The sequence below is a fragment of the Lagenorhynchus albirostris genome, chromosome 10, assembly GCF_949774975.1.
Source record: "Lagenorhynchus albirostris chromosome 10, mLagAlb1.1, whole genome shotgun sequence".
Lineage (NCBI taxonomy): Eukaryota > Metazoa > Chordata > Mammalia > Artiodactyla > Delphinidae > Lagenorhynchus > Lagenorhynchus albirostris.
Window position 1 is genome coordinate 17,879,519 of NC_083104.1, and position 19,898 is coordinate 17,899,416.

The window sequence follows — 19,898 nt, forward strand, 5'->3', positions numbered from 1 at the left end:
TGCATGACAACTAGTGCCAAATTATGCCAAGAGAAATTTTTACATGGTAAATCTTGATTTTACTGATCCCAGGTACGAGTTGCCTAGCAGAGAACAATCGTCCATTCAACTCAGATGCACCATCTCTGTGGAAACACCCTGTTATCACTTAAGCAACAGAGCTGTAATGAAGTCATGCGGCTCCTCTCCCTATGGATCAGGAAATGCTTGTGCATCTTAACGTACCTAAGGTGAGAGAAAAGGGGGCACTGGAGGGAGGGAGTGTAAACTATTAATGGCAAATAAAGTAATTCCACACATGAAGATATTCTTCTAGTTTATATTTTATTGCATTATGAAAATAATACATTTATTTGGCAAAGTAATCTAGGCTCCAAGTTGATGAAATAAAATTCTGAAGAAAGTGTACTAATTATTTTTAAAATGTGAAATATTAGATGTATTCTAACCAATACATACTAGCATTCTTGCTAGGCCAATAGTCCAATAAACCTAATTATAATAATTCCATATGAAATTACAAGGTGTTTTTGCATTCATCCATTTTATGATTAGCACAGATCTCGAGAGAACTAAGCTTCATCTGATCAAAACCAATGTATTTAAGAAACTCCTGTTCAGAAGACATTGTGAAACACTATCCAAAATTTTTATTTCCTTTGGTTCTACAAATTGCATTTTTGTCCTTACCACACGTTACATTTCTCATACTCAAACATCGTAGCTTTAGATTCTGCCCCAAGTATCTTTATAAGTAAACTAGTATATTACAATTACATTATTTGAAAAATTGCTGACTTTACAAATGCAAAAATGCATAAGTACATGCCTATCTACACCAGCAAAATAAAACACTCTGAACCTCCATGCTTTAACAGGCCACGCCTTCTTACCCAGGGTTTCTGGGGATGCCTTTCCAAGCCAGAGGGTTTTATAGCTCTGACAGGCAATTTCATTGCTCCATCCACACTTCTGAAAGGTGTAGTTACAATAAACCCTAAGTGGATTAAATGTATCTGATAATCAAACATATAAAATATGACATTTTCCACTACTCATTTCTGTCTGCCAACATTTTCAGAACTGAAGATATATTTTAAAAAATGTACTGGGATAATGTTTTCACTTTCTTAAAAGGGAAAAGTGCTGAAAGTGTATTCCATGTATATTCTCGCTCTCCTCATCAACATTTTAAATTCTTTTTACATGTTGGGTTCAGAGTCTAGAGTCTTAAAGGTAAACGATCTGCTCAAGGCCAAAACAGAAAATAATATTTTAATCACCAAAGTCCTAATTCTTCATTTAGATCTTTTAATATGACTTTGCTGATGTGTGTTAAGAAAATGTGCCTAAAATTAGCCTTCTAAAAATACACATCTGAATCAGTTACTATTAGAACTGACATTTCCATGAAGCAAAGTCTGTGTAAGTGCACCTATGCATATACTCGAGGAAATTTACTTCCCAATGGACATTGTATCTCCAACCAGCTGAACAAGGTTTCCCAGTTTAACTACCTAAGTATTCCATCTATCCTAAAGAAAATATTCCATGAGCATTCTACAACTATCTGTATAAACAGCAACAAGTTTGATCTATGATCAACATAAGAATATCTAATAAATATTAAAACTATTAAACTATAGATTAAAATGCAGATCTCTCATAGAGTTGAGTGATGGCATTTTGGTACATTCACCATTATTGTACTTTATTTAATAAAGAAATACATTTGCCCTTGCCAAAACAGCAACTGCAAGTTTACAAATAAAACCACAGACCTCAAAGTCATGACGCTAAATCTTCAACTTATATTTAACAAAAGTAAATCAGTTTACAAGTGGTCCATGGCACAATTAAAATAAAAAATATCAAAAGGTCACAGAATCTTAAAGAATAGGTTTATTGACAATAATTTCATAAATATTCTAAAGAAAATTTCAAAATTTCTAAACTTAAAATGTTTAAAATCTGCTCTCATTGGCAAAATATCCCTCAAGAAAATAAAGACTAGGTCACTACAAATCAATGTCACATTTAAAATCTGCTTCATTAACATTTTTGCAAAATTTTTTTTAAAATTTACAACGTGTGATTTTTTTCCTCCCCTCTTGAATAACAGTAAATAAATCAATACTCAGTTTTTATTTCAACTATGAGACATATTCACAAATATATCATCTAGCTGCTGTAAACCTGACAGTCAAGTCAGTCAGTAGTATAATATCCTACAGACATAAACGGAGCCAACTCATTTTGGTATTTTTAGTCATAGCAACTGAAGTAGGCAAAATGCAAAACTTGTGGTTGCCGCCCAAATCACCCCAGAGCATATGATACAGTGTCAGAAAATGTTTGCATCAGTTTTATAAGTTCATCTGTGTACTTCAGGTATCTGAAATTAAAAAAAGGGATTCTTATATATTTTGATAAAAATGTACTCAAATATTTCATAACATTAATATTTATTGCTTTATATGAATACTGTATTGAAAGCCCAAGCATTCAGTTTACACACAGAAATTATACAATTATATACCGCTTCACAAAGGCAGTGAACACATTACATTCTACAAAATCTACTTTACAGAAATTTAAAAATTCTAAATATCAAAAGGTACAGCTGAAGAAACAGGTATAAATTTGGCAGCCAGTAATTTAGACAGGGAAATTGCAGCTTGCATGACTTTAAGTTATGTGAATTTGAAAATACTGAGTTTAGAGTAACCATTGTGCTTTGTGTTGATCTGAAAAATATAACACTGGCTGTCGAAGAAGCATGTTCAAAAATATTTAATTCACTTCAAAATGTCATACAAATTACGGTGGTTTTTATGTACCCCTAAAGCTTCAGTCATTTAGCTCTGGTACATTACTAAAGTAATATATTAATTCTTCCAGTACAGTGGTGTTTCATACCATTGACATCTGTATACTCTAGAATAATTTAGAAAGAAATGTGTAGTATTCACACTGTTCAGAAAAGCAAGCAAAAGGTAAAGAAACCTGCCTGGTTCTTCTGAGATGGTTTCATGTCAGCTTTATAAGCACTCATTCTACAAAACAGTAAGCTAATGTTTGAACACAATTTCCAAGATAAAGCACATTTTCTCATAAATAATGAAGTCTTTTTCTCAGGCACCTCAGAAGTATACAAAAGAATTTTAGTTTGAACAGATCTCTTGGAATGTGTTTAACCTGGCATTTCAACAGACTTAAGATTTCCAGGGTTCCACAAGGGCCAGATTTTATGTGAATTACTCAGAAGAGAAAGAAACTGTCTTCTGAAAGAGGTGAACTCAATCATTACCAATAGAAAAAGTATCCACTGTATTCATCTCTTATAGAAAAAGAAAAATATAACATTTCCCCCCTTAGAATTATATATATATATATATGTATATATGACTTAAAGTTCCATAGTACATAGTCAAACAATAAAATCTGGAAACCAACATGAAACCCTATAATTCATGTTAAAATGTTGAAACTATGACCAAAATATGAAAACTGCTAGAGCTGTCAGAAAGAGACAAGACAAAAAGCTTTCTTGCATATGTATAAACTAAATGTGATAATCTCCAAAAGTTTTCAAAATTATAATTATTATCTTCCAGTTTAAAATTTTTAACTCTAAATTAAAAAAAAAAACAATCTATACACAAACCACTGATCTGACCAGAGCAAAAGAAGTCAGCGGTAAGCAGGACCCCGAGGAGCTGGTACTCACAGTTCTTACATGTGCGACTCTTTCAGGATTGATCCCATACAGTACTTTATTTTACAACCTGCTTCTCTTGTAAAACTAAAGGTCCACTTTATTACATAAAAGTTTTATACAGTGTGAAACCAGAACTGTATGGAAAATACTGCATCTAAATATTTCTAAATAGTTAGTCTTGTTCCATTGGTTCATCTGTGACTTCTGTGGCTTCCATGGAAGATTCTGAGAGAATCTCTCCAGTTTTACTGGAATTGGATCCTATTAATTCTTCCGTTTCATGGCAACTGGAACTACTTACAGGGCCGGTATTTTCACTACCTTCAGAATGTAAACCTCTCTCAACTTGAGTCAGATCAGATTCCTCCATTTGATTATTTTCCTCAGAAGTCTCTTCATTCACAGTTAAGGCATCATCAGATTCTTTTTCTTGATTTTTCCTTTCTGGGATCATTTCTCTTGATGTCATAAAAGACTCTAAAAATAAGCAAATGTTGTTGTAGTTAAATTTCATTTTCAAAATACCTCCACAGTTAAGTTTCATGAATTCTGATACTCTACAGTTCAAATCATATCCCTGAAACTCAGCAGCAACTACAGAACACATAAAGGTGGGAGAAAAGCCCAACATCAGCATTATAAGGAGTTCCATTATGTGACATTCTTTCACGCAAAAATGAAGTACAAGAATTTGAGGATCTCCTTACTCCACCCTTTTACAGATGGTCTCTAAATACCTTCTTCCTCTTCATCCTCTTCTTCATCCTCTTCTGTACAGTGCTGCCTGGTACAACTAATTTCTTTGTCGTTATTCTGAGATGAAGATGGAGCTTCTGTTTCTTCTACCATAACTGAAGAAATTTCACTGGAAGATGTCTGACTGGCCATCTCTCTGACGTCGCTTTCTTTGTCAAACCTGAGTCTTTTTACCTCACGTCCCTCAGCTTCCACAGCATCTTCATCTGGATGTTTATTTTTTATAGGGCTCACTGAGGAACCTTCTGATTCAGATGTCGAAGAGTCACTGTAAATATTGTTTTAAAGTGTCATTAGTAAGACTGTTTCTTCATCGTTTACATTCTCATTTTTAAGGTCTAATAATGTTTAACTGTATTTCAGTGTCAAAGTTAAATTATAACATCCGGGCAAAGAAAAACACAAGAGTATAATTTCGAGGACACCTAAACTGTTTAATAAATATTTCCCACTAGCAACTTGTCAATAAGTTACATGACCTTTCTGTTCAATTCTCCAGTAAGTTAAATGTCCTCCTATAATAAAACTACGAGTCTTCCACAGAGACATACTCTTTTCTTTTCCTTAAGTAAGTTATTGTGAAATATTTTTAAACTCACAGAAAAAGAACTATCATATCCCCCTAAAGCAGATCCCCTTAATTAGCAACTCACTGCATTTGCTCCATTACCCTGTCTCCATCTCTGTTTATTCTTATTGTCACTAGTAATTTTCTGAACCATCTGAGAGTAAGCTGTAGATAAGATGCTCATTATTCCTGAGTAAGTCAGAACAAAGACACCTTTCTGCGTCATCACCAATTTAAGAAATCAGTTCTGATAAGACCCTTCTGTCCAGGCAGGCCAACACTCTTTAATTCCTCTCACTCATTCAGTCTTCCTTCCCTTAATGTGATGTAGAAAATTTGAGATGGGATATAAATAAAAAGGTTTCCTTTTATGATCTACAATGAGAAATAATTCACAAAATTTCAACTCATTTATAAATATCTTCTCTTTTCAAGTAACTTTCAAAAAGAAGTAAAAAATGTACCATGACCACTTTCTTAACACCCTATTATAAATAAAATCTCCCCAAATTAGCAGTTTAAGTCTTTTCTCTGCCCATCGTCAGCATGTGATAATGCTGCAAAAAGCTGTAGCCCCTTTTAACTGCATTAAAACCTTTTCTACCCCTCAAAACAACAGTAAATTCTAAATAGTAAATAATGAGGGCTGAAAAACCATCAATAAATGTTAACTCTTTTGGAAAACATTTTTTCTTTTAAATATAAATCACATACAAACCTGTGATTTTTATCCTCATTTTGCTTTAAGTTTGACTCTTTGCTGTCTGTGCTCTCAGGTAAGCCATTTGTTGTCATGGGGACTGACAAAGAAACCTTTGGTCGATTAAGTGGCCTGGGTGTTCCAGGTCCATTTATATTAGACCTACAGTAAAATAAATGAACATCATTTTCCCATTTTTGTTAAAAAGTCATCCCTCCCAAGGTTTGTTTATATGAATATATCACAGAAACATTTTCTTTAATTTTGACTTTCAGAACCATGGATTACCAAATTAACTAATTCTGTTTGGTATATCCTAACCTGCCGTAAAATTCCCAATTCTTAATAAGTATATTGAATTTCCTAACCAAAATTAAGAAACTGTAACTCTTTGAATAATAAAAATCAATAATCTGACCTTTCAGTGTAACTTGGTGAATTTCCAGGAAACATAACACCATTCATTCGATTTAAACTATTGGAACTGTTCTTCCTACAAGAAAAGAAAAAAAACGCTTTTATGGATAGTTTAATTCTTTAATTTTGATGAGAATCACGGGTCTAAAAGATCTTTTGTAAGATCTCACTGTCACAGAACCAAATGAAAGACTTCTAAGAAAAACAGCTATGGGATTATCTTAGTATGTTATTTAACAACATACAGGTACATTCTTCAAGAGTTCTAACAAATTCACTGTATGAAATCAGTTATTTTAACCATTAAACCAGTGTTTCTCAACAGGGGGCAACATCTTCCAACAATCCCCCTTCCCTCACTCTGCATCCCCAGGGGACATTTAGCAACGTCTAAAGAAATTTTTCACGGGAAGTGGTGGACACTACTGGCATTCAGTGGAAGCCATGGGCAGTGCTAAATCTCCTGCAATCCCAGGACATCCACTCATAATAAAATACCAGTGGTGCCAAGGAGTGTGCCCTAAATTGCAACCTTAATTTACTATATAAATCTTAGCAACTGGAAATAATTTTCCATCATGAAGAGCGATGTCATCAAGTAGCTATTACAAACCTAAGAATTATTTCCTAGAAATGGCCTGTCTCGGATGGGATCCCAGGGTCCAGACAGTACATAAATCCAACAGTGTTAAGACTGCAGTAAATCATGAATCTCTTTAATACAACTCTGTTCACTGGAAAAACATATAGGTAATGTTACTGGTAATATTCTACTTTGAGTACTGGATGGTAGTTTCATAAGCATTTACAAATATTATCATGCTTAATTACATATAAAATAAATGCAACCTATTTTTAAGACTAATACATTAGAAATGATTTAATAATTAGAATATACTAGAAAAAGAAAAATATCTATACTTACTCTGAAGAAGGATAAACACAGCTAACCACCATCACATTCTGCAATAACAAAATTGGTGATTAATACGAGGAAAAGTACCACAAAATAAAGTTTAATTATTTGTTTTTAATTTCTCAGAATCTCCCCTGGTATTAAGTTTCCATTTTATTACATTTTTACTAATAAAAGAAATGGCTAAAAATAAAAATCTCTAGGGGCTTCTGTGGTGGTGCAGTGGTTGAGAGTCCGCCTGCCGATGCAGGGGACCCGGGTTCGTGCCCCGGTCCGGGAAAATCCCACATGCCGCGGAACGGCTGGGCCCGTGAGCCATGGCCGCTGAGCCTGCGCGTCCGGAGCCTGTGCTCCGCAACGGGAGAGACCACAACAGTGAGAGGCCTGCGTACCGCAAAAAAAAAAAAAAAAAAAAAAAAAAAAAAGATAAAGGATAAAGAAAAATCTCTAATCAAGCAACGAAAACTAAAACAATAGCAAAAGCCCAAAATCTAATATCCCACTAAACTATTTTTTTTGCCAGCCTCATTTTTTTTTTTTTACTCTACTCTAGTTACTTTAGAGCCCTGACATTATGTATTACAGATAATAGAACAGAACCACCGTCTCTTATTTGAGACAGAATCTCACCAAGATATTTAGAGTTTGAAGTATTTAGGCCTACTATAACGAACTTCCTTTTAAAGCAGTACCCAATCAAAAGCTTGATCTGTAGCACAATATACCTCAAGGAAAGAGACTCAAACCTTTTTTATAATATAATCTTTCTGGTAACAATAACTTTATTAATAGTCAATACTCATTGCAAGTTTGCTGAGCCAAAGTAAGAGCTTTTACATTTAATCCTCCTCACAGCCGCATTATGATCCACACTATACAGATGAGGAAAGTGAGACTTAGGTTATGTACCTGGTCCATGGTCACACAACTATGATTACTGTGACACTGCCTCGTTATCCAAAGATTGCCCAAGTGGAATTACTGAAAGTCTCTGAACTGAAAATAATACTGAAGAACCATCTCAGTTTCCTGCCCTTCAGGAATCTTACTAAATCGAAGGTGTAGAAGCTCAACAAAACACATTAATCCAGTAAGGCCCTAAGATCTATTATAAATCACTAGGTAATGATTTTGGATTCCTGCTCCAAGGGTAAAATAAATTGAACTTCAATTAGAACCTTAAAATAACACTAGACTATGTTTTAGGATCAATCACTAAAAACCAATGGTTTTAACAAAACCACTGGTCCACAATCTTGGTTCCCATGGGGCTCCTTCATTCATTCTTTCCAGACAAGTCTATGTGTCTTGCTTTTCATTCTCTCAGACTGTTTCCTTTGTCCAGAATGCCCTGCTCCTTTAACATCCCCTCACCCACTAAAAACCTAATGCTTCTCTCATTCTTACACATGATATATATCCTTCTCAATATCTAACTTAAATGCTTTGTATCAGAGATTTTCCAAGTTGTGTACCTCTGAACTCTAGAACTAAAGAAATGAATTCTGTAGATAAACAAGTTTGCAAAACGCTCTATTATTAAAATATCAATTATAGAACTTCTTGGAGCTATTAATATGTTAAGGTATACTAAGAATTCCCACGAGACAATAATAAACTGCTTTTCCCAAGCTTAACTGACCTCAAGCATTCCTCCACCTCCCTCCTATTAAATCTTCCTCTGAAACTTAGGACATAATTTGGAAAACAAATTGGGAAAAACTTCAGATAGACTGAGAAACCTATTTCAAGAAAAGGTGCCTGAAACAGGGCCTACTCAAAGTTCTTTTCTGAAATCTATTATGCTACAGTTTAATATAATTCCAATAATAAAATAAATACCTTTTCTACTCCTCTGAGAAATTTGTCTGTTCCTGTATAGTTTCTCCTTGGATCTGTGAGCAATTCACATAGTCGCTGAATAGTAAAAGGTATACTGCAAAAGAATATAGTTTTATAGTTTGGGGTCATTAATTATTAAGAAAATTAGGAACATTATTACTCCCGCTATTTCAAGCTTTATCTAGTCACCCCTGTGTTAAGCTACAAAAGAAAATGCTACAAATGAATGGATGAGTCACTTAAAAACAGGCAGGGCAATAAGCACACCTGTCCTCTTATTTAAAAAGAAAACAATGTTCCCTCCCTTGCCTTAAAAAGCAATAAAGAACATTCAAAATTAACGGAAAGCTTCAAAACTGAGAAAAAATTTTAACATTCTTAACTCTGACAATTCAGTTTTAAGTTTACAAGAGAGGCAACACAAATAATAATCAAGTCAGAGTTTATTTAAATACAGAAACTTTCTCAAGTATTCTTTTGCACACAAAGATTTTTTTAGTGTTCAAATAAAACTACAAATGTTTTGTTATCAGACAGAATAAGACAAGTGATTCCAATGAAAAAGTATTATAAACATAGTTATGCTCCATAATTAAAATTTTATGTACAACCTACATGTTTCATCAAACTTAAAATACATACAAATACACTCAATATTTTGGTAGGTACCTTACTGTTTGACAAATACTTCAACCACAATCAAATTTTCACTTGACCACAGAAAATACAAAACTGAAACATAAATTGGACCTAAAATCATGTTATAAACAGCAGTGTTTATCTCACACACTATTAGCATTCCTGAGTGTTACAATATGAACAGCAAACATGTGAGCAGAGAGATGACAAATGCAGCTAAAAAGTGTAAACGTAAACTTTAGACTTCAGTTATATGCCACACAAATCTATTTATTCTCCTTATAAAGACGATTACAAAGCCTCAGATTAACAGTTATTACCCACAAAGTTATTTCTTGTTGACAGGCAGATCAACACAAAATTCCCTCCCACCCACAAAGTAAGGCCACTAGTGATTAATACCGCAGGACTCAAAAACCCAGTCTAACTTCAAATCCCATGTTGTCCCTTCCACTACACTGCACATACGTAAAATCGTAAATGTTTATTTTCTAGTTGGACAAACAATGTTTAGTTCTCGTATTCTTAGCATCAACACTATTCTTATGTTCTTTTAAAAATTCAAAAACAAAATTCAATATATGACCTATGACAAATTTTGAAAACGTTTAAAATAAATATTATTCATATGAAAACAAGTATTTTAGTTATGCGAGAGACCAAGTATCAATCTTCTCTCAAGTCGTATATCAAAGCCTAAAAGTCAGAAAACTATCATTCTGCCAAAAGATTGGGCACTAAGAGGCGAAACATTTGTCTCATTATCACAAATATTCAGAGGCAGACAGAAATACAGGACAACTTCTGATATTCATCAAGACTGCTATAGGAAAGTTCTTTGGTTTCTGAGAAAAAGTAATGTTTTTTTCTTCTTAAAATTCATAGTAGAGTACACTGTCAAAACTAATTATCTTTGTTTTTCCAAACTGTCTTTCTTCATATTTGACTGAAAGCTTCTTAAGGGCAGGATATCTTCACATACAAGATAGTCAATATATAATTTATTTATATACATATATATCTGAAATGCAGTACCATCATGGATTTCAGAATATTACTGGTATACCTGTACCTTAGCCCCTCTTTGAGTTCACTACCTTCCAAATCCTAAACACACACACACTTCCAAATGCTATTCCCTCACTAATGACGTCAGAGTGATACTAAAAAGGAGTTTTTAACCCATTTTTCAAAAACTAGCAAAATAGCACCCAGTGTTAAGAACATTCGAATACTATTTAACCAGCAAATACTTAAACAGACATTGTCTAGTTAGGTCTATTCCTCCAACTAAATTTCTTTCACACACTGATACTAGTACTTTCTTTTAAAATTAACTTTAAAAGATGAGCATCTTCCAACTCCCTGCTTAACAATGTTTTTACACTAAATGTTTGGGCTAATTTTCTCTAGAAAGGTAGGTAAAATGTTAGTCAATTATTAACACTGTATGCGTGGGTGAATATTAATACTGCTTTATGAGGAAAAATGTATTATGTTTGCATAACGATGTCAGCCTATGACAAAATGAGTTTACATTCTTAGACACTTTCAGAAGCTTTTGAAGTCATTTTACCAACTGTCCAATAGATGGCACTAAAATGTTACACAACTCTCCCTCAAGTGAACAGGCTTAAAATACAAACATTTCTTGTAAATCCAAGTATCCACTGGAAACAATATTATAATTCTGACAACTGCACTGAAGGTCTCTTCATAAAGTTTGTACTTTTTAACCTTTTAAGTAAACATGAGAGCCAACTACGAAGCAGAAATATTAACATATACTCAATAGCAGACCCGACAGACACGTAATGTAAACAATTACAATTAAAAACAACCCAATTACAACAAGAAATGCTAATAAAATCGCGTATACAGTGCTACGGAGACAGAATAAACTGCCAGGGAATCGAGGATAAACGTGGGAACACTTAATTTAAGGTGCGTCTTTAAAAGGAGGTATAAGAATAAACCAGATAAATCCCCAATGAACACCTGGTACAACCATATGAAAGTTCTGCTTTCTGTTACTCTTCCATTACACATAAGCACACAAGATAGTTTATTCTAACTTTGGAAAATATACCAAGAAAGCTGCTGAACATCAGAGAAAGACATCTAAGCTCAAATTAGAAATTTTAAACACTAACACTAAGCCCTAGAAGATAGAATTTCCTATCCTGTATTTTAACTTGAGAAAGACTCTAAGTAACTAAAATTTATGTTTTGTTTTTAATTTATCTTAGTCTGTTTAAAGGTTTGATCATCAAGATGTGCCAATATTCTGGATATATACCAAGGTATTAAGAAGGCATCCAAAAAGAAGAAATGCACATTTCAGTCAGAGTCTAAGATTTTAAAAATCAGATAACCTATATCTTGCCTCTATGTCATTATATAAGCAACGTTCCTCATAAAAAAAGATAAAGGAGTATAAAACACAGAGGCCATTAAAGTAAAAGGCTAAAGAGATAACCACAAAACCAGACATCCTATTTAAAAACTGCTAAAACAACCAATCACTTCTGTTTTATGCATAAAGGTGATTTTTACCACATCTTTATTTTCTATTAATGACCACATTTATACTGTGTCTTAGTTAACCGAATTACTCGTTTGACCTCAACTATTTAAGTAGAAATTAACTTATATTATCTCTTAGATATCAAAGGTTAAATGGGTTAAGTTTTGTTTACTCTTAAGTCCTACAGAAGTCAGAAATCACCACTGGAATCTTGTGATATTATCTGACCTGAAACAATATGCTTTTTCTGGATCAGGATTTATTTAACATCTGTATAAATAACACAACATAAATATTCATTTGCATATATTTTACAACTCAAATCAAATGTTAGTAATTGAGATTTATTGAAAACAGCACTGTAAAATGGCAAGTATAGAAAATTAAGAAAATGAAGAATTAGCCTCTTACAATAATGGTAAATAACCATAAACTAGTATCTATACCATTCCCCATTAAAAAACAAATCTATAGCAATTGTCAACACTTTTAATCAAGTTTACCATCTTCTACAGTGCCTGAATTACTTTACTTGCCTCAAATAAAAATGTTAAGAAAAATTAATTAGGTTTCTGCTATTTCCTCTCTCTTTTTTAATACAGCAGGTTTATTTCCTTTCAATTATAAAATTTTATTAGAGAGAGCATCATATCAAACCCTATTACCACCAGACAAGGTAAGGCAGGAAGGAGAATAAGGAGGGAAGGTTACTAAATAATTCTGATTCTCAACTAGTTATGCTAAGAAAGGGAGTAAAGAAAAAGAAATAAACAAATTTCAGCTAAAGGATTCAATATGCTCAACAAATACTGGCACAAATAACTAATAAAAAATGCAATAATTCTATTTTTCTCAACAGAGGAGCAGAAATTCCAGCAAGCAATAAAATAGGTAAAAGGAGTAAAAGAACAAAGTAACAAAAGGCTGGAACCCATTCTTTCATCCCTGAATAATCTGAGCTAACTGTAAAGCAAACAATACAAAATCAAAAAAGGAGTAAATGTTTTATATCTACAATCTAGATTTTGAAGTATTAAAAACCTTGTATATGAACCTTTAAGAAAAAAAAGTATGAACAGGCAAACTCTCAGGTGCAGAAACTTACAAGATATCTCCGTTTGTGTGCACAAGCATATAAAACAATCACGTGAAAGTTTTCAGGACTAAGCAAAATCTAGTTAATTATGTACATTAAAATAACTTTAGAAGACCCACACGTAGAGAATGGACTTGAGGACACGGGGAGGGGGAAGGATAAGCTGGGACTAAATGAGAGAGTGGCATGGACACATATACACTACCAAATGTAAAACAGCTCGTGGGAAGCAGCCACATAGCACAGGGAGATCAGCTCAGTGCTTTGTGACCACCTAGAGGGGTGGGATAGGGAGGGTGGGAGGGAGACACAAGAGGGAGGAGATATGGGGATATATGTATATGTATAGCTGATTTACTTTGCTATAAAGCAGAAACTAACGCACCATTGTAAAGCAACTGTACTTCAATAAAGATGTTAAAAAAATTTTTTAATAAAATAACTTTAGAGAAGAAATTCTATAGTCAGACTATAATCATGCCAAAAGATATGCATTGGACGCCTTAGAGATGATGTAACAAAGATTTTTAGGTATCAAGCAGTTGTGCAGTGTGCCTAGAACCCCTCATAAATACATAGCCATGCTGTTTTAGTCAACTACCCATAGTAAGTGAAATTTACTGCTTATTTTAGAGAGGGTCTTAGCTCTAACAGACTGTCAAAGGTGGAGGAAGACTTAAGTAATTAATTTACATTCATTATTCTTCCATTTCAATAATTAGGATTTAAAATAATCTTTTAAAAACTACTAGGAATGTAAGTTATTCTCTACCTCTCGAAATCTCTCTGGGTACCATTATAGGAATGAACTACTAGCTACAAGCAATTTCTAAATTATATTCATGGCATCTAAGATAGGAAGAGAATTTTCATAAATGGCCTCAGTTTGAGTAAGCCTACATATACTTTTGTTGATTATAAACCCACATAGAGGGCATAAAATGGCAACTGTCGGGCTTCCCTGGTGGCGCAGTGGTTGAGAGTCCCCCTCCCGATGCAGGGGACACGTGTTCGTGCCGCAGTCCAGGAGGATCCCACATGCCGCGGAGCGGCTGGGCCCGTGAGCCATGGCCACTGAGCCTGCGCGTCAGGAGCCTGTGCTCCGCAACGGGAGAGGCCACAACAGTGAGAGGCCCGCGTACCACAGGGGGAAAAAAAAAAAAAAAAAAAAAGGCAACTGTCTTTTAACCGACCATTCATTGAAGTTTCTAATTTCGTTAATTTTTAATTTTTGGTGTTTCTCACCTAAGAAACTGTAACTTCAGTTCTGGAGAGTAGCTATAATCCATCTTCCCCTATAAAATTTTAAAGTTCAAAAGTAATTTTAAAAGGACAAGAAAATATGACTAAAAAAATTTTTTAAAGAACTTTAAGCATTCAACTATGTAATTCTATCTACCCTGCCCCATTAAACAAAATACAGATACAGAAACATGCTTTTATTCCTTTCACTCACTCATTCCATACCTGTTTGTTTGAAAACCTACTATGTTCAGGCATTCACTGTGCTAGGCCTTATATGGAAAAGATAGTCCTCCCTGGTGTCCAGAATCTTACAGTTCAGGAAGTCAAGCAAACAAGTGAATGGACAATTTCCGCTTCAAAGAGGGAAAATTTATATACTGACAATACTAATTTTAGAAAACAGTTAATCTTTTCATGCCAATATATATATTTTAAGATATACGCACCCTGCGGCACATGGGATCTTAGTTCCCTGACCAGGGATTGAACCTGTGCACCCTGCAGTGGGAGCATGGAGTCTTAACCACTGGACCGCGAGGGAAGTCCCCATGCCAAAATATATTGAAGCATTTAACACAGAGCTTTAACTAATTAAAAGCAAAAAACAAAAACAACAAAATGAAGTTACCAATAAGAAAATCACCAAAAGATTAAAAAAACCAAAAAAAGACATATGAAACCACAATTCATAAGAGTCATTAAGGACATGGATGTTCAATTTCACTTGCAGTCAGAGACACAAATTCACGTACATACCCACAAAAATACTGAAGAAATAAACTATCTGCATTTATATAAACATAGAAGCATAGATGAAAACATTTTGTGAGGTGAATTTGGCAATATTAATAAAAATTTTAAGTGTGCATACACCATGACCTAGCAACTCCTTTTCTACAAATTAAAAAAAAAGCAACAATAAATCTATACATATATTCAACATATGACATTCATCAACACAAAAACGTATTTACAAGGAGGCTCACTACAAGCACTACTTGTAACAGCCAAAAAAATAAATGCCCATCACCAGTGGGAACAGAGAAAATGAACTATATAATCTGTTCATGTAACAGAAAACAATGCTGCTATTTCAAATAAACAGACAAATAGAAGACACAGCTGTAAATGTACTGATATAAAGAAGATTTCAAAGCTCTTCTAAAAGTAAAATAAAACTGGCATATAACATGTTCCTATTTTCTTTATATATTCCTAGGGCGACTGGGGATCTTTTTATAACTATGAACATACTTATGTCACTTTTATAATTTAAAAGATGATCTATTACAAATAGCAGGAGAGGCATACCGGCAAGGACATACTCTCAAACTAGCTAAAAAACAACAAAATGCTACTTCTACCCACCACTCTTAGCAAAAAATTTTTTAAAAGCAACAGCTTGTCTATGTCTATTCAAACACAAAAGTAAAATTGAAAAATATTACAGACATGTTTTTATGTACCATGTACCAATATAGTATGATACAGACAAAAATGGCTGAAATGAAAAATATTCATGTATCACTGATTAACACTTGAACTCTGAACTTCCCTGGTGGTCCAGTGGTTAAGACTCAATACTTTCACTGCAGGGGGCACAGGTTCAATCCCTAGTCAGGGAAGTTCCACATGCCACATGGTGTGGCCAAAAAATAAAATTAAAGAAAAAAAAAGACTTGGATTCTGCCTGATTAAGAAAAATAATTCGTAAACCACCTTTCTGAAAAATCAGAGAAAAAAACATAAATTCAAAGTGTTTATGGTTCAAAGATGAAAAATATTTTAAAAGTAATTATATTTATGTATGCTTAGGCATTTAATGACTGTTCAAGTCATTTTCTGAGGTAGGTCGACTACCTATTTAGCAAATTAAGACATTACAAATATTTAGATTAATTTAATACCTACATATATGTATTTCATCCAATTTAATTTGAAAGAATTGAAAATGGTATTACTAAATTCAGAATCACAAGTAGCTTCACATTCACAAAGCAGTGGTATAACTTAACCTGTTTGACCATAACTCGTAATTTTAAATGAGAGCCATAACTTATTGAAGTAAAAGATGAGTTACCATAATGTCTAAGTACTATCTAACTACCTCTGCACTATTTATAAACACCCCCAAGAAGTATTCTTAACCACATTCAATTCAACAGTAAATCTTACGTATACTTCTAATACATTGCATGTCTTCATCTTGGCATGTGCTTTAAAAAAAAATCAGTATTGGTAAGTAAATATATACATACAGTTAAAATAATTGTCAACAGTACAATAGGGTACACAGTGAAAATAAAGTCTCCCTCCAATCCCAAACCCCCAAGAGCAGCTCAATGATAAAGCTTTAATTTCTCCCAAAAGAGAAGTATTTTGGCAACATACTTAAAACCAAAGCTTAAGAATTTGATATTTTAAGCCAAACTGCTAAGCAGGAGAACATAGCATATAATAAAGGGTTAGGTGATTACACTATCTTGTTGCAAATCCCATGTGATTAAGTAACTGAAGAAAAAAATGAGACCATTTATGCTACCTAAAACTACTCACAAATGAAATGTGATCAAATAAAAACTGCCCCTAAATATGAATTCATGGTTAACATACCCACAATTCATTAAATTAGGTATTGTCATTCCACACTCCAAATTGTTAATGCCAATTTAAATACGGAACAATTCGTGCTTCCCTGGTGGTGCGGTGGCTAAGAATCCACCTGCCAGTGCGGGGGGGGGGGGGGGGGGGGGGAACACGGGTTGGATCCCTGGTCGGGGAGGATCCCGCATGCCACGGAACAGCTGAGCCTGTGCGCTACAACTGAGCCTGCAAGCCACAGCTGCCGGGCCTGCGTGCCTGGAGCCTGTGCTCCGCGGCGGGAGAGGCCACCACGGGGCGCCCCCCTACGCTCCACGGCAGGTGAGTGGCCCCTGCTCGCTGCAGCTGGTGGGGGGGGGGGAAGCACAGCAGCAGGGATCCAACGCAGCCAAAAATAAAAATAAATTAATTAAATACTGAACAATTCAACTTAACAAATACTTCTTCCCTTCAATAAAGGGAACCCTAAAAATACAAAGTCCTGAAAAGGAAGTATTTAAAATAACACAGAGTATGACACACAATTTAAAAGTCAACTTCATTTTAGTGGAGAGTAACTTTTCAGTACAATGTTTTACAAAGGGCTGAAAATGGTTACTTACTGGAGGGAAAAGAGGGACTCTAAAAAAATGTTTTAAAATCAAAAATCACTAAGTAGAATCTTTTCATAAACCGTTGCTTTTCATTTTAAAAGAAATGTTACTTATTTCAGTGATAGGTTCTAGACAAAGTATAAGGATTTATAATATCAAATATAAAACAGAAAGAAAAAATTTTAAAATATTTGATTAATGTTTCCACTGTCTTACACATTTAAAGTCTAAACGCCACTGACCCATATAAACGTGGTTCAAGTTTTTTTAAAAAAAAGCTGTCAATATTTTAAATACTTGTAAGCTGGAAATCAATAACTACTATATAGATCACAAGACACAGAACTTGTTCTAATGGATAATCAGTTATCAACCAGACACATCAAAACTTAAGAGAAAAAATCTGATGTTCTCCTAAAAATTAAACCTAAATTAAGTAGAATTAAATGCATACCCATTAAATCCAGTGACAATTTTCAGTATCCTTTCCTTCATTTCATCAAAGGGAATATATTCGACATTAGGGTTGGGAGGACCTCTTGGTTCAGGAGCTGAAGTTCTGAAATCATCCATCACTTTCTCCAGTTTGAAAATAAAATAGCCTTTAAACTGGGACCACTGAATCCTATAAGCAAAAAATTAAAAAAATATATAATACCATGTAGGGTCACAATTCTTGAAAAAAAGCACAAATACAAAATTTACCATGACACTAATGCTAACAAAATTAAGATCTGGAAAAGTAGTCGTGAAAATGTCTTCGTTCAGTAGTCTGCACCAAGCCTGATCAATCTGACTCACAAGGTCCAACTGGGTTCCATCCAATTCTCCCAAACTCCTGACCCAAACAAAACCTAAATCAGATTAAAATCTTTAAAATTAACTACTTCTGGCTGAAAGCTTATTGTCTAAGTCCCCCTCTCCACATTTTTAAAACATTATCTTGTTCTGACTCTATCTATCCCTCATAACAAACCTAACCCAGGAGGTGTTACTGCCCCCATTTAAAAGCGGCTATTGGAAATTGGCCCAACCTTACATTTATAAATTTAAGTGGACAAATGACTCCATACCCTAAGCTCTTAACATCCAAGGTATAATGCTTATATAGACTAGTAAATGTTTCTTGTTTTTTATCTCTTAAATAGCAAAATAAACTTCAATTTCTCCTTTTTCTTTTGCTTTCAACAAAACTTTTTAGTATTTTGTCATTTAAAAGGTATATATCATAGGTTCTATCCAAGATGTAGCCTGCAATATAAAAAAATACATAATATCCTTGTGTAATCTTCACATCTGTTCATGAACTTTTAATATAAACATCCTTTTACCCCTGCTCCCTCACATTTTACCACTAATATAAGGGTATTTTGTGATACCTGCCTAAATAGCCTAAAGTCTAGGAGATGCAAGAGTCAGGAATGCCAACCATTCCTCCAAACACTATAACCATTACTGGCAGCAGATAGATCTCTTACACAGGAGATGACTTAAGCGAGACAAGACTGCTAGTCTGCAACCACTCTTCCATCCCATCCAGCAACCCTACAAATTAAGGCAGCAGTTCTCAAAGCGAGGCCCAAGAGGTCAAAGCTATTTTCATAAGAATAGAGTTGACTTTTTCACTGAGTTGACATTTTCAATGACAGTAGGTGCAAAAGCAGCAGTGGGTAAAATGGACAACACTTCAGCACAAATCAAGGCAGCAGTACCCAACCATACTAGAAGTAGTCGTTACCTTCTTTATCACCAGACTCACAGTTTAAAACAAAACAAAAAAACCTGTTTCACTGGAAAGTTTAATAAAACAAATTTACTAACTTAATTAAATCTGAACCTTTGAAAACACACACACCTTTTTAATATCCCATGTAACAAGATAAGAAGTATACATAAAGCACTTCTGTTGCATAACAAAACATTATGGACATCTCAAGTCACAAAAAGTTAAATACTGCTGCCGGTTGAATGAAAGCCATCTTTACTTGAAAGGAATGTCAAACAAACAATGCTTATTCAGACCAAGAGAAATTGCTAGACATCACCTCAAAAATGAACATGTGAGTCTATCACTTGAAGAAAATCAACTGCAATACTGGTGGCCACTGATAAAATTTCAACTTCAAAATAAAAAATGTAAAATCTAGAAAATGTTTCTTCTTCACTGTGAGCTTCAAAGGTTCCTGATACATTCCCAAGACATTTCAAAACCTACCACTGTTGATATAAAAAATATTGTGACACGCCCCGCCCCAAAGTACAAGCAACAAGAGAAAT

At 34.2% G+C, this 19,898-nt stretch overlaps 1 protein-coding gene across 4 annotated transcripts in view; it reads right to left on the reverse strand.

The window, feature by feature from the left end:
• Positions 1 to 316: 316 nt before the first annotated feature.
• The window catches only part of LOC132526842 (glucoside xylosyltransferase 2), a 154,739-nt gene continuing 135,157 nt past the window's right edge, over positions 317 to 19,898 (reverse strand). For 2 of the 4 annotated variants that reach the window (XM_060161345.1, XM_060161343.1), the window contains 7 exons: positions 18,076 to 18,246; positions 8,921 to 9,014; positions 7,088 to 7,125; positions 6,164 to 6,238; positions 5,764 to 5,907; positions 4,459 to 4,745; positions 2,447 to 4,198 (listed from right to left, as the gene is read on the reverse strand). In XM_060161345.1, the coding sequence (XP_060017328.1) occupies positions 3,894 to 4,198; positions 4,459 to 4,745; positions 5,764 to 5,907; positions 6,164 to 6,238; positions 7,088 to 7,125; positions 8,921 to 9,014; positions 18,076 to 18,246 (1,114 nt within the window). In that variant the 3' untranslated portion in view covers positions 2,447 to 3,893. Of the gene's footprint in view, positions 2,396 to 2,446; positions 4,199 to 4,458; positions 4,746 to 5,763; positions 5,908 to 6,163; positions 6,239 to 7,087; positions 7,126 to 8,920; positions 9,015 to 14,427; positions 14,767 to 18,075; positions 18,247 to 19,898 lie in introns of those variants that run through there. The other 2 variants (XR_009542718.1, XM_060161344.1) reach the window with 2 other exon arrangements.